Raw genomic sequence first — 23,631 nt, 5'->3', positions numbered from 1 at the left:
CGACAAGAGACGAGAGGAACAATAGAACGCTCAGTCTCAGCTGTCTTCACTGGGGGTGTTGTATAATATTTTGAGGAAAGGAAGGGACAATTAAGAGCGGGGCAATTAGTCCACTCTCAAAAAATGTGACAATCAAGAAACTAGAATACAATCATACAAAGTTAAACTTCATGTTTCGGACTGCAGGACATAATACATATACAGTAATTGAGTGCAAGGTCACAAATCACTTTAATGGGGGCCGCTCCTTAAAGCAGTGCTGTTGCTCTCCAAAAGGGGGCGCTGTTTCCCATGATCTTACAGGGTCTGAACAGTGTGGCTGTTTATTGTAAAGAACAGGAGACTCAGACCAAGTAACATTTAATTTAATCCTAACATCCCTACTGGCACAAGCCTTGACTAAAGTCCTGCTTCTCTTCAGCTCAGCACATTAAATTGGACACTATTTAAGGAGAAGAGCTGAGTAAATGATACCTTGGTTTAGTTTTTTTCTAAGATCGTCATGGGAAAAATAACTGTGGTGGTGTAGCTAAATATTTAACTGTAATAAACAGCCCTACCATGTGTTCTGTAAAGTCTCCAAAACTGATGATGTTATTCATTGAAGAGATTAATGAAAGAAAAAGGTAACTTTCCGTACTATCGTTTAAATGGAAAGTAGCCTTTACTGAATACAATTGGGAGGCTTTTTTTCCCCAGATTTTAAAATGTCTCTATCTGATGCACACACAGTTTACATTGGAGAGGTAAAAACTGCTGCACTTCATTGTGAACTCCTGCTTAAAGACACAGGGAGAGAGAAAAGGACTCGGCTGGCAGCTCATGTGCACCGCTGTTGCTAAACAATGACTGATAGCTGATATCCAATCAGATTCACTTTGCAAGGATGTTTTCATTATGTCTGGAACATCAGTCATTACGTCTGACCTGCTCTGGATGGAGGAGATAGGACTTAGTGCAGACACGGATTTGGCTCCAACTCCTTTAAAGCAATCTCTGTAAATGTTCATCTGGAGGGCAGCTTTAACAAATGTCCTCTTACAGATCTTGAACCTTTAAATAAAACGGAGTGCTTGCAACTGTTTCTCCAGCCTATTAAAACAAAGTTATTTTTATTTCCATTTGAAGAAAATAGATTAATTATGGTATGTGAAAGCGAAAAAAAATAGAAATCTAAAGTTTATTTCCTTAAATCTTTCCTTTCTTTTTAGAGGCAATAGAGTGTGAACTGATCAAGGACAAACAGGCTTTCTTTTGATTATATGGTCCCTGGTTTTCTCCTTTTCATCCAAAAGAAAAAGCGAAAAAGTACTGATTGAAGGATGCCGCACCTCTACCTGCCCATCAATAAATAAAAACTAAACACTAGAGATCAAAATTGCGTGAGAGGAAAAGGAGAAACTGCTATAAAGATGAGTTCTCAAATTCAGGTCTTGTACAGTAGATTAGGAAGTCACAGTCCTTCAGTTTCTTGGAGTAACCCTGCATTTCCCTGTGATGAAGCCTTAAAGATCTGAAGAGCATCAAGAGACATATCTAAGAGAAGTGCCTTCAGTTTTTATTCATGTTCCTTCCCCTTTCTTTTTCAAGTGATCTGCAGCTTCAGAGAGAAGACGGTGAGGGAGAGGGATAGAGAGAGAAAGGGAGGCAGAGGGAGAGAGAGTGGAAGTGTTTTCCAATAGAAATGAGGCGAGTTGAAGTAGACTCTTCAGTCGGGCTGAGGCTGTCACCGCTCAGTTCAAAACATTCTGCCATGCAAAACAGCCAAAAGCCCCGCAAACCTGTAATATGACTTTGCTTTGAACATCAGGAAGCTCATTCTCAAGCAGGTCAGACTTTTTAAAACTTTGAGAAAATGTAAAAAAAATCAGTCCCGATAAATCGGTCTCGGGACTGAAAAATTTTCACTTTCATTTGTGGGCGCAGAATTAGGTCCGGCATTTCATTTTTCTTTGTCAATAAAGATCATTGTCTTGCTTATTGGCAAGCCACGAGGAGTGAATTTGTCATAACCGCAAACATGCACTTCAACGACACACATGTACACACCCACGTACACACGAGCTCGTGCGCACATACAGTTCTCATATTCTTGAGGACAGCTGCAGGGGTGTGGAAGCCTTGGGAAAATGGATTGTGGAATCAGGCCAATCAACTTCCTCTGTAGCCAGCACCTGTTTGTCTGTATCTGCTGCTGTTATTTCACAATACAGGGCGATTATAGAAATGCACAGAGATTAATACGCAGATTCTGTAAGCAAAGACTATAGATTACTGTCATAAACACTTTTTTTTTTCCAAGTGAAGTCACACCGTACAGTAAGTAGGTATGATTTTGTGCTTGCATGTTTGTCACTCGGATTTATTCAACAGAGATTATGCAAATTTGAGTCTATTACACATCCTGGCCTAATTCACTAAACCCCGTTCTAATTAAGACACACATCCACTATAAAAAAACACAAAACAACAACAACACGCGCTCCTACACAGACACACACACTACAATAATAATGTGTTACCTTGAAATATTCCCTGGACCAAAAAGAGAGATGAAGAGATGCTGAGATGATGACAGTTAATACGCGTTGATGTTTTTGTCACTTCGACAACAGAAATCTGTGTGTGTGTGCGTGTGTGTGCGCACATGTGTCAGTGTGTGTCATCAGAGAGGCTGTGCACGTGTGTGCATGAGCTGAGGGGGGGGTAGACGATCTTCTCTGAAGCAGCCCAGGCAGGCATCAGCACTCAATCATCCCAGATCTGCCAGACGACACCAGCAGAGAAAACACATTACCCGTGTCGTGTCGCCTCGTCTTCTTCTGTTGTCTTCTCTTTATTATATTTAGGGCTGCTTTGCCTCAGGGTCAGGTGACAATCTGCATTCTCTTTCTGCAAGTTTTCTCAAAACTGTCTGGAGTTTTTATATTTATTTATTTTTTGCATTTTTTTTTCAACCATTTTTTTTCTGCTGCTCTGTTAAAGGGGATCTGTTGATGGTTTTTAATCCCTACATGAGTCCCTTTGCAGATGACTCTGCTGGCATGGTGTCAGAAAGAAACTAACAGAGAGCAGCGCTACACATTAGACAAAAGATGAATACCCTCAGAAGGGAGGGAGGGAATAGAGGGAAGAGGCAAAGAGCCCATTTGAAGTGCTTGTCTAAGTTTTAGCAAAAAATGAGTTCTTTATAACATATATAAATATATAAATGCAACACTTAAAGACATTATCAGGCACTTTCATTCCAACTGCCTTTTGTGTGCTGGTTGAGGTGGGAAACAGAAGGGAAGTAAACACATCTGCATATCTGAGTCATTGGTTCCAAGGGAGCTGTTATGGGCTGTCTCTGCAAATCTCTTCTCTGCGTTGCTTATAGCCCACCAGCAACAAAGTCTCCCCCCCTACACCGCTGATGCCGGGTCAGATAATTCAACGCGCTTTTAACTGATGTGGTTAGATCTGAGGGTGGCAAATCTGATTTCAGATCTCCTGATTTCAAGTGGCTCCGCACCTTTTTTAGGTTATCTTTTCTCAGATTGGAAAACATGTGCCCACGGTCTAAAGCAGAGAAAGGCGGCATATGTGTCGCTGCCGTTTAGTGTCCAGTTGACGGTAAGTTGGCACAGTTGGTGTAACAGAGTGGGCCAAGACCGGTCAGGCCCTCTGTCTGCACGGTAGCCATCACCTGGACAACCAAGCATGCCACCCCTGTGGCTGCATCTGAGGGATCAAAATAATGGCATCAACTGGCAACAAGACAGGAGCATCTACTCTCTGTAACTGCTTCACAACTCCATCTTTCACTATATTCTAACCAGTGAAGATGCAACAACGCTGACTTCACCCATTGGTTTGTAAACCTCTTTTAGCCCTAACTTTTTGTATTTGGGCCACCAATACTTGTGATTTTGCGAAGAAGGAAGAAGGTGGAGATCTAAGTTATTTATTAATGGTAGCAAGCTGCAGTAATAGACTGTGTTACTGTATCACATTGACACAAACATATGCTAAATATTCATCGATCTGTTTTTTCTGCTTATCCTAATCAGAATTGCAGGGGAGCTAGAGACTGGTACACCCTGCACCGGTCACCAGTCTGCCGCAGGGCTAACACAGACAGACAACCATTCATACCCCCACTCACACTAACAGCCCATTCAACTGTTAAACTAACCCCACTAACCCCATATGGAAAAGATATATATAAATCTTATAAAGTTTGTATCTGTCTTGTGTGAAACTTGTATGAAAAGCATATAAGTGTGAAAACAGATATAAGATCCCTTGAAAAATTATATAATGAAACTTGTATGTTTTGGATACTTACTAAAACAATGTATGAAAGTAATGAGAAAGTGGCCACTTTCATGAGTAAATCATGTAAGCCTTATATGATTTACTCATGAAAGTGGCCACTTTCATGAGTAATCACATATAAGTTTTTACTATTTCTTTTCCGTATGGGACTGCATGGAGAACCCACGCAGACATGAAGAGAACAGGCTAAGATCTTCTTGCTATGAGGCCACAGTGCCAGCTACCGCTCCACCTGCTAATTAGCTTACAACTAAAATACTAGAATGTCCCCTAACTAACCAGAGCACAGATTTCCTACTTTTAGTATTAGATTACCTAATATTTATAAAAATGCTTCCTAAGTAATCAAAATCTTAAAACATGGTCAACAGGTCTAGTGCAGGAGATAGCTAAGATAAAGATTAGCCAACAGGTAGCAGATACACTCACCTGTCAGTACAGCATGCTAAGCCTTAATAAAATGCAGATAGGTGGGTCATGCTTTACATGCTTTATAGACCAAACTATTTGTGTAGCTGTCTGTAAACATGTTTATTTCTGCTGTAAAGTTGGCTACTGACATGTGCAGCCAGCCTCATGTGGTCATTTGGGGAACTTGCTCTTCCTTCTCTGGTTCATTTTTCAGCTCCCAAGGCTCCTGACTGATACCGACAGAAACAGAAAGGCAAAATGATGGTGCTCAACGTGATTTGTACGGCGTCCATTTGTGTGCCTGTACTGCTCCTCCAAGGACCAGGCTCATACAGAAGGAATAATGAGCCACTATTCTGTTATATTGCAGTGTACCAAACAAGCATACACAAAAAGAGAGACTTCAGGGGTCAAGGCTTGGCACTGGCTTGCTTTCTCCCTGTCTCCCACAAGCTACACACACACACTTTCTTATTTCTTTCATACTGTACTTCCCAAGTGTGTAGGGGTCACCATGGAAACCTTGTCTTTTGCAGGAAACGGCCGAGATGTTGTGATGAGGTCTCGACAAAAGCTTATTGATCTACAAGATTTGGTGCCCGTTTAAAAGAAAAATCTTGCTCTGTGTTGTTGAGACTTGTAATCGATATGAAGAAATCCCTGGAAACAAACTTGACGAATTGATACTCTTGAGCTATTCAGAGTTTATGGGTCTGTGTTTATGGGTTATTTCTGGCCTGTAGTTTGTTCCAGTAGATCATTCTCACTGTATTTGGTTGTGCTTTGTATACCGAGTGGTGCATGTATATATGAGTGTGTGTGTTCCATGGGTACTTCCTGTGGTTAGCTCTGTGCAGCAGAGATGATTCATGACTTTCAGTGTTGTTTGAGAGAGTGAGAGAAAATTCACGCTATAAATTTGCCTCTTTCCAACACTCTATGTCACACTCATAAATATACACACACAAATAACCACACACACACATATACTCCCGAGCTTACACTGTTCCAACTCCCACACAAACTGAAAAAAGTGTGCATCTTCATTTATGCTTTTTTAGGGTAACTGACACAAATGAACCAAAAATATCTTCGCATGCAGTCATTTCACATTTCCTCTGACTAGCAGCTCGTGGTCATGGATATAAATGTCATAATCACATAACAATAGGCAACATTTGCTCAGTGTTTTCTTATAAATTCACTCGTGTAAATAAGCACTTTATAGGAACGGGGTATTTTCAGAAGACTGCCTCCTAATATGAGACTCCACTATCATACATTATCAGGAAAAGCTGCAGCACGCTTGAGTCTATAGTACAAAGTCCCTTTTTTGTGGTCCTGCAAAGGCTTTGTGCTGTGTTTGTAGCTCAGGTCACAAAGAATAGCCCACAGGAAGTGAGAAGAACTACAACGGCTCAAGAGTTCGAAAATATAAAGGAGAAATAAAAGGCCAGTATGCCTGTGTATATATGCCTGTGTATATATGCCTGTGTATATATGCCTGTGTATATATGACTCTTCAGTCACGCACATTAGCAACAGCAATAATAGCAGTCCTATACTCAGGTCTATGCTCACCTTATCATTGTGTTATCTGAAAGGGGAAAGTCCGCACACAGGAAATTCACACAAGTTCACTTACAGTATCCATTTACAGTTCAGTCAACAATTTTCCTTTTTCAAATGAAGCCACAACTTCCTGATTACTGATTTTCCTCTCTTCTCTGTTGCTTTCTTTTTTTTTCTTTTGCTCGCTCTGTTTTTTTTTTGTTTTTTTTTCCGAACGTTGCGTCACTGGGTTGTGGTTTACTCACTACTAACAGTGCACAGGAAGTGTGTTGTGGCAAAACAGGTCCCTGTCACTGTTTCCACTCCTCACTGAGGACCACAGAGCTAAATTTAACGCCAATAACAAGATCACAGGTGCCCAAAATACTCACTTCCACATACATCGAAGTTTTATTTAGCCACCCGTAGCTATTTTTACTTAACCATGTTAATATACTTATGTCTGGGCTGAGGTTACGTTTACTTTGTGACGCAGTCTGCCACAAAGGAAACAGCCTAAACCAATTAACAAGCTGTAGGATTAGAGAGGAGCTAGTGAAGTCAGGACAGTTAGCCACTAAGACACAACTGACCATGACGGTCACATGGCTGATGTCTAGCCAGAAAAGAGACTGACCGACCATAGTTTTGACGTAGATGTGATGTCACTGATCATTTTAACGGCTTAGCCATGAAAGTATGCCAAAGACAGAGAAAAACACAAGAAGTGAAGTCTGTTCGTATCAAAGACAACACATTCCATAGATATGTATCATGACTGGGGTCAGGTCATGTGCCTAAGACCAGTTGCTAAATTTAAGGAAGTGAAATGACAGCCACGTCAAAATCGGTCAAATCTGGCATCATAAGTCAGTGTAAAAATAGCATACGATGGGCTATTTTAACCTTGTGGCTCATGATTTGACACCACAGGAAAGGAGAACTAAGAAATGGGCAGTGAATGGAAAATGCAAAGTGAAAGACAAGAGGGACCAAATACAAATACATGACATGGAAAAAAACAAAAAAAAGAAGAAGGGAGAAAAAAACAAACTAAGGGGAAAAAATAACGTTAAAATTGCACCGGCGTGACACTGCTGAAGATATTCAGATCACTTCCTGGACTGTATCAGCAAAGAAAGAGCAGTATCAATATCAGCCCCATTATCTGGAGCAGCTCTCCTCTCCACCCTTTGTGTCAAGGGTATTGTGAGGCCTCGGCTTAACCCACCTCCATGCGCTGGCATTCAGTTAGAATCAGTGCGGCTGTGATGAGGCGGGTTGAACAAACAGACCGGCGGACTTGGACCGCGGCCAGGGCCAGAGTGGGTTTCAGTCCAGCTAAAGTTACACTCCGCTTCTGCTAGCTCAGTGTAGCTGGAAGCAGAAGCCAACTGTGGGGCAATTACCCAAATGCTGCCGAGTCATGTTGGTCAAAGTCTGGTCTGCGTTCATGTGGGTGTGTGTTTCGCCGCATACACACACACATAAATACACTCAGAGTACACTGCTGGTCTGTTCACATTGTAGAATCAAGATTGTTTGAAAGACTATATGAACACATAATAGTCTTAATAGTTTCAGTCTGCTAGTTTACATCTATTGTCTTTCTTTCCCCCCCCCCTGTTATTACGGTACTTCCTGCCTTCTCTTCATTTTCTCATTTTCCCACATTCATCCCTAATTCACACCATGTGGATGTACATGGAACTTGGATAGCCTGATGTAAAGTAAACCGGACTTTGGAGAAAGTCTTATTGTCACCAGCACAAAAAACAGTGAGCCAGCTAAAAATAGACAGATTTACTCCACCCCGTCCTCAGAACCCTGCAGGAGATCAGGCTCGGGAGTGCAACTGTAAGGCCGGGGTCACTGTGTTACTATGGTGACACAGCCACGGCAGCATATGTGTGTATCCAGGAATAAGGGTTTTATGTGAATTTTGAATGTGTGTGTGTGTGGCTGCTCACTTTCTGGGCCTTGTGTCTCTCTACCAGCAGCAGCAGCAGTCTCCCAGCCACTGTTGAGAGAGAATGTTGGGTAACAGAAGTCTGGAGTTCCCCTGGACTCACTCCAGACCTTCTTTCCCTCCTGCCTCTCTTCCCACAGTCCTCCCCTCCTTCTCCCCTCACTTCCACTTGCTTCCCCTTGTTCCTGCTGGCTCGTTCACTCATGAGTGATATCGTGCGTGTGTGTGTCCATGTGGACATTTTTCCCAACAGCCTGTACTGTAGAACTCCTGGTTTATTTTTTCTTCTCACAGTCGGTCATCTCCTTTTCTAATTTTTTTTTTTTTAGCACTTTACACACCAACCTTCAGCGGAACTCAAATCTTGGACCTTTTTTTTTTTTTCATTTAACCCTGATAGACTCTGTTTCCCTATAAAACCATTATGTAGAACTGATCCCAGATCAGCGTCTGCTGTCTCAGCAGCTCACCACATCTGCTCTGACTCATTTTTCTCTGGTTCCCCATTCCGAAAATGAGAAATGAAGGCAGCTTTTAAAAACAATTTGTGCCTATTTGTGGCTCTATCCTAGCCCAGTCAGACTATCATCATCATCGCATAATCGTCACCACCGTCATCATCATCATCATCATCATCAAAGCAACAAATCGATGATGAAACACTACTGCTCAATCTAGAGAGAGGATTGTTCAGGTTTAAGTGGGCAGACACTTGCAAAAACTTACAGGATTCAGAGATTGAAAGGGAGTCATCCATGCCTTATCTGAAATTATTAAAAAGACCAAGTCTATTTATAATATGATCCAGATTTATTACTCTTAGCTGTTTGGGTTTTTTCCCCTTAGTAGAAGCTTAAATCCTTCAGCACAGAAAGATACGAGAAACTGATAAAGAGAAAAAACAGTAGGTGTGCAAACGTGATACATGTCAGCAAGGCAAGACAAACACTGACTTGGCTTGTCTTAGCATGTTCACCTGCACCCACTTCACTCAGCACTTAGCCTTCATGCCAGAACAACAAGCCGCTGCACGCTTCTCCCACAACAGCACACAACAGTAACCTACCCTGGTTTGCACCCTGCGCTGACGAAGCACCGCGTCACAGTTTCCGAAACCTCTCCTTCCACCTTTGCATCACCATGCATGACAAAAAAAAAAAAAGAAGAAAAAAAAAAAGAGAAAACATAAAGTAGGAGTATTAGTAAACTAACAGGTTCAGTTTAAGAGTTACATTCAGTAGATTCAGAAGAGAATTTGGAAAACACACACTTTCATCCAAATTACTTCCACTTTCTGAAAAAACTTTGGTTTAAAAGTGTCAACTTCATAGTTAATTAAAGCAAATATTGCTCATTGAGTTTGTGATAAAACAGAATGGCTGAGTTAGACGAGGGAAACACACTGAGTTAAGGTCAGTAATTTATAAAAAATGCAAGAAAGCAAGTACCAGAAATGAGTGAGTCACAGCTCAAGAAAGTCTTTCTCAGGAGATTTGAATGTTTATAAAAAATGTTATATGTGGTGTTTTAAGACCGCCATCTGAGAGTAAAAGGGAAACTTTATGTGACTGAGCAGATAAGTGACTTAAATTAGATATTTTTATTTGTCTGGCTGCCCTTAAACAAGACCACAGAGTCTGGGACGTCTGAGCCACAGCCACTGAATGAGAACGAAACACAGTCTACTTCCTCTTTCCACCCATCAGCCGCTTGCTCCACTCACGGAGCAACGGATGTGATGTCACTTCCTGTTTGGTTTTCAGCTGCACTGCAAGCAAGCACAGAAGTAGCAGCTTGGTGACAGCTGCGAGTGGAGCTGGAAACATGCAAATAAACAGGGTCAAAGGTTAAAGCTGGCTGATTGTAAGTGTTTGTAAGCTCTCACAGCTGCTTTTAAAGCCACATTAGAATCACTTAACTCTTTTTTTCTTTCTTTCTTTTTTTTGCTTTAAACTTAAGCTTGTTGTTTTTGACTGCATGGCTTTTACATAAGTGTTTCCAAATCAACTTTTGCAGCAGCAAAAGCTCAGAAATCACTGTGGGTGATATATTTGCATAACACAACAACCAGGAGCATACACATATCACACTTTCTTGCTTACTTCATAATCCAGTGGTTCTGTCTTCTGTGTTTTGTGGTCTGCAGATTTCTAAGAGTGAGTTTCTCTCTAAGAAGAACCAGTTACGAACATATATTTAATGCCCTTTGTAGTTCTCATTGCCATTGCCAAAGCTATTTGCATTCATGGCATGACATGATGTGACACCGCTGTATAAGGTTTTTTGTGGAGCTAAACATAATGGATGCAGTACGCTCAAGTTGTTGCTATAAATTGGTCCACGTGTGTTTATCTGCACTTAATAACATCATAGCCCAATTTGATCATTTACACCAAATCGCTTTGCAGACCTCTGAGAGTCCCTGGCCCCTGCTTTGAGAACCGCTGGCCTAATATATATATATATCCTGTATTATCTCTTCTGCCAAAAAGAGCGGCAGTAAGAAAACTCCAACTCCTTTGCCTCATCATCTGTCGTTAGTTGAGAGTCTCTTGGTGACAGACAGGAAGGCACTGTGACACCCAGCCCTGGTAATAGAAGGCAATTATAAGCCCTGGCAAGAGCTGTGGCAATGGGGAAAACTTTTATACAGCCCCCCTCCTGGGGCGCTGACATGCAGACACACTGAAATTAATTGCTACAAAACATCAGACGAGCTTGACGCACACATGCGCGTAGTCAAACTCCTGGAAAGGAGAAGGATGAAACAATGCACATCATGCAACGTTACACTGATGCGCGTGAGGAGGAAGAAGAAGAAAAGGAAAGCAGCAAAGAGAAGCAGTGAAAAAACAAGTAGATCCCTTCCAACAAATCATGTTTTCATCTAAATAAAGAAGCCAAAGACAATAGACTCGGGTACCTTGGAGACCAGGAGGACTATTTCTCCATGGCAACCAGTGTAGTGTGTGACAATGCCGCAGTGCGAGGGTTTGAACTGCTAAAGCTGTCTGGGAATGCAGAGATAGATGGGGGAGAGAGAAACTCAGAGAGTGAGACCCACGGAGGGCTGTCGGTGTGCTCGTAATGAGAACACACACTGTCACAATCCCACTGCGAGAAAAATGGAAGTTCATGACTTTCCAGCTCACGTTATTTTCTTTTCTTTGACTCTTTAAGTCAATACAAAGACAACTCCTGTTCCTAACTAAATTATGACACTAAGCCTGTTTATGTTTCCGACAGTGCAAATCCAAATATATTCATAAGTAAACATTTCTCTGGTGTTGCTATGGAGTTGTTCCCTTGTTAGAAAAAAAAAAAGAAAGAAAGGCAGCACCATGTGGCCCTCGTACAAGATTTATTTTAATTGTGTGGTGTATTGTGGCCAGGAGAATGTCAGACTATATGCTGGGTGTGTGCTGTCGACACACTTGTGGATACATGTAGTCGTGTCGGCCCTTGGACACGATCACGCCTGTGTAAACGAGGTTGCGTTCGATGTGCCACGTGCGTTTGTGTGTTCGGATTGCAGGACAAATAACGGAGCGTGTTTGTCTTTGTCGCAGTTCTTGTGGCAATAAAACTATTTCAAACTTTTCACTTCCTGTTTGATCGCTCCTCTTTATACACGTGAAAGCCCAGGTTCAATGGAGGTCCATTGTTCCACGATGTTGTGGGTAAGTTTTTTGTTTTGTTTTGTTTTTAAGATCTGGAGTTCAGCGTCAGGCTACTGGATGTTTTCTTTCCAGACTGTGCACCGCTGCAAGTTTCAACAGCGTCCTCACCCATTTCTCCTTGTCAGCATCGCCCGACAACCATCAACATGCAATCTCCTTTGTGTGTCTTTAGTTTTATTTGCAGTGCGCTTTATAAAAATTCATTACACTGTCTGCCGCCAGCGTAGGCAGAAAAATATTCCCTCAGCTCGGCTGAACTCTCACCCTCCTTTAATGTAAACACGGCTCACTAGTCACGTTTTTCCCATTAAGGTAAATGCTTGCATTATGTATGAATCTAGTCTCCTTAATCCAGTTGCGCCATTAACCCGCACCGCCAGTCTTTTTCAAGGCCTTTCATAAAGAGAAGTGGAGACAACTCTGACCCTCTTAATTTGTAATGGATAATTTAAAGCATTAGTGTAAATTAGATTACCGGTAATTACGTATCACATAAGATGTGTTCTTCTCCGGCTGCAGCGGGGTTTGAGTTTACAAGATGTGCTGTTGAATCTTCAGTCTAAGTGACCCAAAGTGACATTTGGCCCTCGAGCATAGACTTCTGAAAAAAACCATTGTCCCGTAAGCCAAATGCTTCTGACAGATATTCATTTATTCATTCGCCCCTCTTTCTATTTTCTCATTTGTTTTTCTCTGCAACGGCCGCTGCAGTTATTGTTGTTTGTCGTCTTGTCTGTCTGCCTCGTCAGCCGTCATGCCTGTTGACACACGGCACTCTGAGTTAAATGATTATTGTGTGATTGCAAAGGGTTGCGGGGCTTTCTGATGGAGACCTGTCTCCCCAGCCCTGTAGGCTATCCCACATCGGCAGTCTCCAGCTGGGGATAGATGGGAGGGGGGAGGGAGGGCTGGGGTTAAGGTGGGAAGGGGGAGGGAGAGGGGCTTTACCTGAATCAGCCCGTCATGCCTGCCCTCAGGCTCACCTGTCAACAACCCACTAACAGTCGCTTTCACTCTCTGTCGCTTTCTGGCTCTTCTTTTCCATCACTTCCTCTGCTCCTGTATCTCTCTTCACTCATTTATCTCCCTGCCTCTCACCCTCTCCACTCATTCACTTCACTTCTGCTCCGACACAAAAAACAAATAACTCTCACCTGAGCGGATGTGTCTGCGTCTCCCTCACTCTCTCTCTTTCTCTCTCAGACTGTCATTTTCACTTCACAGCAAGTTATTGGAAACAGCTTTGGCCATCGGACTCAAGGAGACTATTTGTCTTGGCAACTTCTGATCTGACTCAAAAACTCAAATAAACTCTGGAGAATAACTTAAAGGTTTGTGTGTGTGTGTGTGTGTGCTTTAACTGTTTGCGTGACAATGGGTTTAGAGAGGTCATCCTTTGAGAGACGGGTGTGATTTCAGGGTAAGTTTACGAAATTTTCAGTAGCTCAGGCAATGTGTTTTTAGCTCTTGGTTCCGGAAAGGAGAAGATAAAAACCAAACCGTCTCCCCTTTCTTGCCATTTTCTCAATAAATGTGAAGGTCCAAGAAGTGAGCGGGATGACGGTGTGGCCGTCTGACGCAATATTAAACCCACACTGCATAAAGCGTCTCCTCCACAGAAACAGATGTGGCCGGGAAGAGCCCTGTCAGACTGCGGACTAAAGCAAAGTTTAGACTCCTGACAAAAAAGCCGAAGACTTTTAGTGGAATGAAAACGACTCTGTTTTCTGTCTGCTGTGAGTACGTGTGCCACGAGTCACGCCCAAACATCTTCACTAAAGAAAACAAATCAGTTGCTTTTCAGTCTGGACGCTGAGGCCACATCTTTCTGCCTCCCTCACTCCCCGTCTCTTCCTGTCTGTCTCTCTGCCCATGTGAAGACGTCAGCACTGTGAGCAGCACTTCCAGCCAGCTCAGTTAATCAGCCAGAATGAGGAGTTTTAACCCAGTGTGTGATGTAAACTTGAAATAAATTTGGTTTCTGCCTGGTTTCTTTCTCTGCAAACTGCATGACATAAAGTGACTGAAGAGGATGGGTGCATTTTAAACGTATTAACGAGTAAAAATGAATAAAGGTTTCTCCATTTTTTTTTTAAATAGAGTGCATGGTTAAAAAAGTGCACTGTTTATACTAAAAACTTAACTTTGAAATCATATGTATTTACTTAATTTCCAACACTGGAAAGGAAAAAGTATTTGCAGTCTAGATGCTAACCTCAGCAACTACCTTCAGTTGTTATCTCAGGTACAGTTTGTGGTAAGGTTATTTGGATCAGATCTCACAACAGTCAATAACAGCACAACAGGTGCCTTTTGTTAATTCAGTATGACTTTGAATAAATTTTTTTCCAAGCAGTCGAATCAGAAGTCACTAATTATTATTATTTTGATCAGAAAAACGAATGTACACAAGCTTCTCGAGTCTATAATGTTTCATCAAACAGAACCTCTTCGCTGTGGATGATGAATACTGAGCTGACCTGTTTTTTTGTATCCATCGGTCCTGTCAGCATGCTGGGGTCACCCACGGATTATGGCACAAGAAAGCGTTTTGTAGCAACCTTTAAATGTTACCCGTTGCTGTGAATGCTGCACAGTGTGGGGAAGCCCCGACTTTCAGTGTGCAGCCGGTGACTCATCCGGAGCTGAAAGGTCAGGGGTCAGCTCTTTTGTCATAAGCATCAAACAAACAAGCTGGGTCCTCTGTGAGTCACACACAACCTCTGGGGCACATGGCAGGGTTGGGAGGGGGGGTGTCTGTGTGATGTTTTTGGTAATTGTCGCTCTGTCACCTTCCACCTTCACGAGGCAGCAGCAGACGGATATGAAGATGGAGCAGCTATTGGATGCCGCAGCTCTCTTTCTCCGTGATACACCACAGCCATTCCTGCTCCACAGCCTGCGGGGTAATATGACAAGGAGGGATGCTTGCACTGACTGAGAGAGCGAGCAGATTGTTTTTCAAACATCACTGGGGCCTAAAGCTTTAGTAGGTCAGCTCCCATAGTAAAAGAAAACTTGTGATCTTAAAGTCTCGCCGCTAAACACAGAGCCTGCCTTCCACACTGGCATTCCTGAAATCCTCTCAAAAGGGGGGGCATAACTGTTTCAGAGTAGCAACAGGTGGTGTGCTGTAATCTTCTGCATTGTATTGTCATGGGCTGTGTTAGATTTCAGTAAGCGAGCCAAGGTTTATGATGACTGGAGCACAGAGTGACGGTGTCAAGTATTTAAACAGACACACGTTGCTGGATGTCTTCCCCAAAAGGCAAAAGGCAGTTTCCAGAATCCCATTAGATCCATTTGGCTTGTCACACGTGTCAATTAGTCCAAATTCTCTCTACATGTTAAAAAAAAAAAAAAGGTCAGGGAGGCATACTCTTGTTGATGTCACTTTAAAAAAACTTTGAGAGAAAAATGACATTTATCAAATAGCCTCCTATCATGTTCTCAGCTTCTCTCCCCATCACTGTGTGACTATGGGCTAATATTCAGCCTGTCACTCTGCCCGAGACGATCAGGCCTCCGCTCTTCTCCCATTTAATTATCAACTCTGGCTGTGTATATAACACATCCAGGCCACATCTAATTTTTATCATAATAAAAAATTGCCCCCCTTCACACACACACACACACACACACACACACACACACACACACACACACACACACACACACACACACACACACACACACACACACACATGCTCGAATAAAACTATGAAACTATGATCCTGTTCTCCAAAATAACCAGGACCCGCTTTTTTTCTTCTCTGTGTCATTACACTACCCCTCCCACCCTCGTGTCTCCTCTGCCAGATTGTGTAACATCCAGGCTTCAGTAGCTGTCATCACCCACCTTCTAATCCTGGTCCGCCCATCAGGGGAGCACACCTGTATGCTAATGGGGAGGGATTGCACCACGGCTCGGTGTGGGCAGCCCAGGAGGTGAGGCGATGTGACGGAGGAGTGGGAGTGCCTGCCTCCCTGGCTGCCCTGTCTACCTGACTGACTGCCTGGCACTGGGTTCTGAAAAATGCCAACACAAAGCTTGATATTTGCTCCCACATAGATACCGTGGGTGAGAGGATTTTCTTTCATTTTCTATTTTTCTATCCTCCTACCCACCTTCTTCATCTCTTTTTCTCCACCTGCCTGGGATTCTTTCAATTTCACATATTTACTTATTGCGCTCATCTCCCTGTCATTCTATTGTTCCAACTCCTCTTCATGGATGCTCTTTCTATTGTTTTTTGGCACATCTACCTACTTCCTCGTGTTTTCCTTTCAAATCAGGGCATGGTTAAATATTAACCATTGCTCGTGCAGGATGTGCGTGTGTGTGTGTGTGTGTGTGTGTGTGTGTGTGTGTGTGTGTGTGTGTGTGTGTGTGTGATTGAGAGAGAGAGAGAGAGAGAGAGAGAGAGAGAGAGAGAGAGAGAGAGAGAGAGAGAGAGAACAGGGGCATGACTGTTGCGTGTAATGTTAGTTGTCTTTTTTTTCCTCATAGGTCACCGGAGTTTGATCAGGTGAGGACTCCTCTGCCTGGTTTGTGTGGGCAGTTATTTTGAACTTACCGATGAGAAGAAACCGCTGACCTACATACACAAATATGCAAAAGTACACACAGATCCTGAGCATCTACACACGTAGACTAATTCTCCTTCTCCTGCCCTTACAGCATCTGGCTTCCACCCCCTCCATGCATCAGAGTGAAGAGAGGCCCAAACAACCACTGTGAACTGTTTATCATCTTTATTACTTTATTACTTTTCTGAGAGTTTTCCCTAACCTGATTTTATTACATTGTCATCAGATGATGAGTTCTCTCATCTGCTGCTCTCTGCTCTTTTCTTCTTTGCTTTTCCACAAATTTATCGACCTTGGTAGCTGATGCATGACAGCGGTGGTGGATGCAGACAGGAGTTTAGATTTGGTATCATCACCTTGCCACATTTAAAATCATTTTGTGTAACTCACCATCATTGTAGGCTGTCTCCTGGTCTTTTATCGTCAAAGTAACAGGCCCATGGAGGAGGAGAATTCTTGTAGCTGAAAAGCAGAATGTAAATCCAAACGTTAACTGTGTGTGTGCACGGTGACAGGCTAGCATTTTTTTCTACGCATTGCCACATACCTTCAAAATGTATTAGATTTATACGTCCAGTATCTGGATGAATAAACAGAATTACACATTCTCCAGCTGCGCCGTCTACTCCAGGCATATTTGGATTTTGTAAAGGAGCCTCTGCTCCAGATCATTCATAATATATGACAGAATTTTGCTATCACTCTAATAGGGGTAAACAGAGACATTTGCCAGAGGCTGAATGGAAAATGCCTGCAAGGGGATGCAATCCAGCAAAGACCAAACGCCAGTTGTGCGTACCTGAATGATTGTTTTGTTACCACATCAATCGATCCATCGATCTATGTCAGTTTTTTCAATCAGTCCGATTGTGATAGCATGCTTGTGACAGCGGCACCTGGATGGGGCAGTTTAAACTTGGTTTAAATGCCTTTTATTCACTAAACCCTGAATGTAAATCAAATTATATTCATCGGCAGCATCTTTTCTCTCCCTCCCTCTCCTTCTCTTGGACCACCTCAAAGTTTCCTGCCCACGATATTTCCCAATAAGGTTGCTCACATATAGATCCAGTCAGCAGCAAGGGAAACACATCGATTTCCCGTCAGCTTCCACCGAGGAGTGCAGGAGCCCCAGCCGAAACTGGAGCAGCCGGGGTAACATCGGTATCCCGCTGGCGTCCTGGCAGCTGTGCACAATGTTGTTAACGCGGCCCATTAGGCCGCTGAGTGGCAGAGAGATTCCCTGAATATTGAGCAGGGGACACCCCTCAATTAGATAGATCGGTCCGTACCTCGTCAGCAGCCGCACCTATCTGTCCTCATTAATCAATGACACCGCCGAAAGAGATGGAAAGTTAATTTAGGAGAAGTTTGCTGCCATCCAGCAGTTTGCAGCCTCCTAATTCTCAGACCGCTGCTTGAGAATTGTCCTCACACACACACACACACACACACACACACACACACACACACATATATATATATATATATATATATATATGGAAGCCCACCGGAATAGGTCCTTAAGCAGAGGTTTTAGAGAAACGCTCGTCCATGCAACTCGTAAATATCAGTAGTTGTTGAAAAAAAGGGCGTTAAAGTTGTGCGTGAGCTGGTGTTGCAGTTGGGTTTTGCGTGTTTTGGACCCAAATTGTTGTACAAGTTGTTGGGATTGTGTTTAAAAAGCGTTCGTCGTGTTTTTGGCTTGCTCTGTGCGTCTGTTTAAACACTAACTCGGTCCACGCAGCGCAGTTCTTCTGTTTCACAGAGTGGTTACAGGCGAACCGCGAGTTAAGCTGCGCTTTTAAACACAGGACCGTAATTCTGTCGCTGACATTAGTTATTGTGAGCGTTGGACATGATTTGCACTCCATTCTCTCATTCGCTGCCAAACAGCGATCGGCTTTGCCAAAGGAAGCTCCAAATAAGGACAGGGGAAATGGAAACCCACCGGAATAGGTCCTTATGTAGTCACGACCTTATAAGGCACGGCGGAGCAGGGCTTTCCGGCAGCAGCGCTGCCTGCTGCACAGATGGGAAATCCAAATCAAATCTATGGGACGACCGGGAGAGCGCAAGAATAATGCTGCTGTCTATGAAGATACATTGATTCGGGAGAGAGGAAGAGCGGCGTTGTCTTCACAATTTACTGTTAGAGCTTAATATAAAGTCTCTCCTCTCTGTTTCCCCCCCCCAGGCCAGCGTCATGTGTCCTCCACTGCAGTGCCTAAATATGGGCTTCCTATGCTCCAAATATGGACATCTACGTCACAAAGCACATATAAAAGGAGCGGGGAAACCTCTCGGCTCATAGACAGCCCTGAGAGCCCACAAGAGCAACTGTTAGAGCCGAGATAGAGAGACAAACAAATAGATCTCACTGACAGAAAAATCACATTAAAAAGTAAAACGTCAACTCAAAACAACATCAATCCAAAAAGGTAAAAAGCCTGAATTGGAGAAGTAATTTATTACAAAAAGTCGAAATTAATCAACAGATTAATTTTGATGAATCTTAGGGAATGAGTATAAAGGAGACGTTTGATTTTTTCCGAAAAGACAAGTGGATCTTTACTCACCTCTAAGAGAAACACGGACAACGACAGGACCACGGGAGAGCAAGAGTCACGGACTAAAGACAGAAAAGCTGCATCTTCCTCGGCATCAGAAGAAGTGTGCAGCGCTCCCTGAACGGGGCTAAGTGATTCCTTCCACCTGCGAGGCACCGCTCTGCTAACGTGCGCCCAGCCTCCACGCACTCAACACCAGCCATCAGCGCAGTCTCAGCCCTGCAGCTTCAGCACCAGCAGAGGATGGCTGCAGCCAAGACTGAGATGATTCTCCCAGCCCTGCAGAACTCCGAGCCCCTGAGGTTCTCTCACTCCCCCATGGATAGCTACCCTAAGCTGGAGGAGGTGATGATGCTCAGCTCTGCAGGGACCCCATTCCTCTCTGCGTCTGCACCAGAAGGTGCCGGTTTTGGCTCCGGGGAGCCAGGAGACCAGTATGACCACCTCGCTGGAGGTAAGATCTGGAGATTTTTTTTTCTATTGCTTCTGGTTGTTTATGCTGCATTTAAAACCGAATTAAACGCATCTGTAGAGCTATAATGAACCAAGAAAGAGTTGACAGAAACAGCTATGCAACTTACAAAAATATTATTTATGTTTGCTGTTTATTGCTATTTCACTGGATTAAACAGTCATGCTTGATTTAAGTTGACATTTAAGATTTTTAGTTATAAGTCTGCTGCATGTAGTTTTGCAGTCTTCCCCTTTAGCTCACTGAACACTATTGTTTAATATTATAATTCTGTTAAAACTAAATACAGAGAAATAAAAACACCTTACTTAACACTAATTTATTGATAGCTCTATATCCTTGTCAGGTCTCTAAAGACTCAGACTCTGCTCTGCTACCGCATGCTTCTCAACACTCCTACAGCTCAATTCAAATTGCATTTCCAAAAACGGCTGAACTGCAGTTTCGATGATCAATCGCCTCTGGCTCTGTGATGGGTTTTAGGAATCCGAACGCTGTGCTTGTGTGTGTGCATGCTCGAGCTTGTGAAAGACAGGAAGTAGGAAAATAAAAGAAAGATTGAGAGAGTTTGAGCCAATGTGTTTAGAAAGCATGCGGCTTCTGTTGCTGTTTAGATAGACACACTTCTAGGGTTGAGGGGGGAAGAGTTTAGTTTGAGGGTGCTTCTCTGTGTGGGCACCTGTCTGATCTGTGACAGGAGAGAGGGGTGACACACTGTCCACTGCTCTGGCAGGTTTCCCTCTCCCTCCCTCTGGATATTGACAGTTTGATTTATGTCTCTGCTTTCTCTGTGCTCCCTGCAGATACGTTACCTGATATCCCCTTCAACTGTGAGAAGCCAGTGGTGGAGCAGACCTACCCAACCCAAAGGCTGCCCCCCATCTCCTATACAGGCAGCTTCACCCTTGAGCCCGCCACCACCTGCAGCAACAGCCTCTGGGCGGAGCCGATCTTGGGCCTGTTCTCTGGGCTGATAGGCAATGTTGCGCCCAGCTCTAGCTCTTCCTCCGCAGCCTCACAGACCATCTCATCCTCCTCCTCTTCAGTCCCATCTTCCTCTTCTTCCTCGTCTTCTTCTACCTCCTCGTCCTCATCTCAGAGCTCCAGCCTCAGTTCTTCGATTCACCACAGTGAACCCAACCCAATCTACTCAGCTGCCCCAACCTACTCCAGCTCCAACTCTGATATCTTCCCAGACCAGGGCCAGGCTTTTCCCACTTCAGCTGGAACAGTGCAGTACCCACCCCCTGCTTATCCCAATAGCAAGACCTGCAGCACAAGCTTCCCTGTGCCCATGATTCCTGACTACCTCTTCCCTCAGCAGCAGGGAGAGATCAGCCTGGTCCCTCCTGACCAGAAGCCCTTCCAGAATCAGTCAAGCCAGCCCTCCCTGACTCCTCTTTCTACCATCAAGGCTTTTGCAACCCAGACTGGTTCGCAGGACTTAAAAAGTGTCTACCAGTCCCAGCTAATCAAGCCTAGCCGCATGCGCAAGTACCCCACCCGGCCAAGCAAGACACCACCCCACGAAAGGCCGTACGCTTGCCCCGTGGAGACCTGCGATCGGCGCTTTTCACGGTCTGATGAGCTGACGCGTCACATCCGCATCCACACAGGTCAGAAACCCTTCCAGTGCCGCATCTGCATGCGTAACTTCAGCCGCAGTGACCACTTGACAACGCACATCCGTACTCACACTGGCGAGAAGCCTTTTGCCTGCGAGATTTGCGGACGCAAATTTGCCCGCAGCGACGAGAGGAAAAGACACACAAAGATCCACCTACGGCAGAAGGACAAGAAAGCAGAGAAGGTGGGGGCAGTGGTCGCAACAGCAACCCCGGTCTCAGCAGCCTCACCTCCCTCCAGCTACCCCTCTTCCATCACTTCCTATCCTTCTCCAGTGTCTTCTTACCCCTCTCCAGTCACCTCCTGCTACTCCTCTCCCGTCCACACTTCCTACCCATCTCCATCCGTCGCCACCACCTACCCATCGGTGTCCATGTCAAGCACCTTTCAATCCCAGGTGGCCTCCTCCTTCCCCTCGTCAGTGGCATCCAACATCTACAGCTCCCCCGTCCCCACCCCGCTCCCAGACATGCAGACCACCCTTTCCCCAAGGACAATCGAGATCTGCTAAGAACGAGCAAAGACAAGAACTTTTTTTAGTCTCTCCGTACCTCTCTTTCCTTAAGGTTTTTTGAGGGGAAAGAAATCAGCATCAAAAGGACTTTGTTTTCCCCCCTCTAAAAAGCACTTTTCTGCTCCCTGTGCAGTGTTAGGTGAATCTTGAGATTTACCTGAAAGAGAGAAAAAGACACATGTCAAGGACCGGGCAAAGACAATAGAAGATGAAAAGGGATTTTTTTTCTGTCTCTAAAACAAATGCAGCACTTCAAGTGCATATGGGACTCTGGAGACAGAGAAACTGGCAAGTCTCTGTTATAGGTACACAATAACCATGAGACAAACAGATTGCCTGCAGTTGAAGTACAGAGGCACGTTCGTCCTTGCAGGCGGTCATACAGTACTAAAGACAATGAATGATATACATAAGCTATCATATATGTATATTGTACATGTGCCATGTTTCGTTTTTATCATTCTTTGGTACCACTGATGTGAACAGTTGTTTGCATATTTGCATTGTATTATTTGAAGTGAGCAGGGCCATATTTTCTACATACTTTCTCTATTATGTAGTGATGATGCTGTGATACGTTTCGACATTGTTTGAAGAAAAAAAAAAAACGCACTTAAGTATTCAAGCATGAGTAAGAGTGATGTTCGTTTCTGTTTGTAAATATCATCCACTGGTACTATCTCTTTCTCTCTTTCTCACATGTGACATATCGCTCAGTTATATGGAAAAACAGAGAAAAGAAAAAAAAAACATTTTCTTTTTTTTTTTTTTAGAAAAAAACTTAAACAAGACAAACGCTCCTGTTATTTGGTGCCTTTTGTGAAGCCTTGTTGATTGTGTGACATGGCTGAGCGCGAGAGACGATGCACAGCATCTCGCCTTAAGGGTTGAGGGACTATTTTTGTTACAGAATGTACACAGAGGGAGTGAAGGGACGAGCTCCGAGGGCACCGCTTCATTTTATCAGAATGTAAGCAAAAAAGGATAAAAATTATAAAGTCTATTTTTGTAAAACTGAAATGTAAATATCTACATCTTCAAGAGCTGGAATGTTGAAGTTACCTACTGAGTAGGCATGGGATTCTTTTGTATGTTATATACATGCAGTTCATTATTTTGTGGTTTATCTTTATTTTGTAATTGTGTTTGTTAAAACAAGTGACTGTTTCTGGCTTCTAAACACATTGAATGCGCTTAACTGCCAACGGGATATTTGGTGTACAAGATATCCTTCCAGAAATGAAATATAAATAAAAATCTGAATATATATGTATATTTGTTTTCATGTGCATTTTTGAACATTTTCACTGGTTCTTCAGGCCACCTTCGTTGCATCAAATCTCCACTCTTGATTTTGCCATGCATGATGCTCGTGCTTAAATGGTATACATTTCATCAGCTTACATGTTAATTGCCAGCAGATTATCAGTGGATTTACAGCATAGCTTTACATCACAGAAAGTTGCCCTTTAATTTAAGGGCAAATCTGCAAGGCATGATCTTGTGGAAAGTCTCCATTTCAAACCCTCTTATTAATGATAACGCTAACCCATGACTCCCATGCCTGTAAACACTGAAGATGAGGAATTCTTATCTAGATCCCACTTGCTCTTGAAGATACCCAGCTTATCTAAATTTCCATTTCTTTTTAGATTTTAGGATATATTGCCGGCCCTCACCGTTGACTAAACAGCCTACAAGCAATTTGATCTTTTAGCAAAAGACCAAAAAATAAGAAGAAATATTCCCGTCTGTACAATGATGGCGAAATGAGTTTTAGGTTGGGATGTCTGAAACCAGCTGTGCTTAGACATGCACGGGGTTATTTTCATGGGGTGCAGGTGAAATCCATCACAATATAATTACCTTCCTTTCCGTGGTTGGCGAGATGCTGTCACCTCATAGTGAATGAGCTGTAACACACAATT

At 43.4% G+C, this 23,631-nt stretch overlaps 1 protein-coding gene across 1 annotated transcript; it reads left to right on the top strand.

Annotated features, from left to right (window-relative positions):
* The first annotated feature begins 19,334 nt into the window (after positions 1-19,334).
* egr1 (early growth response 1) lies at positions 19,335-22,976 on the top strand. The gene is made up of 2 exons (XM_040015745.1): positions 19,335-19,545; positions 20,367-22,976. The coding sequence occupies exons 1-2, from the start codon at positions 19,335-19,337 to the stop codon at positions 21,698-21,700; spliced, it is 1,545 nt and encodes a 514-aa protein (XP_039871679.1). The 3' UTR covers positions 21,701-22,976.
* The last annotated feature ends 655 nt before the right edge of the window (positions 22,977-23,631 follow it).

Source organism: Simochromis diagramma, unplaced genomic scaffold, assembly GCF_900408965.1.
Source record: "Simochromis diagramma unplaced genomic scaffold, fSimDia1.1 OVJJ01000685.1, whole genome shotgun sequence".
In the NCBI taxonomy this organism is placed as follows: Eukaryota; Metazoa; Chordata; class Actinopteri; order Cichliformes; family Cichlidae; genus Simochromis; species Simochromis diagramma.
This window is presented reverse-complemented; position numbering and strand designations above follow the sequence as displayed.

Bases quoted from the DNA above. Each gene is read 5' to 3' on its own strand.
- egr1 (XM_040015745.1), top strand. From the start codon at position 19,335: ATGGCTGCAGCCAAGACTGAGATGATTCTCCCAGCCCTGCAGAACTCC. The intron at 19,546-20,366 runs GTAAGATCTGGA...TGCTCCCTGCAG, and splicing joins GTATGACCACCTCGCTGGAG to ATACGTTACCTGATATCCCC.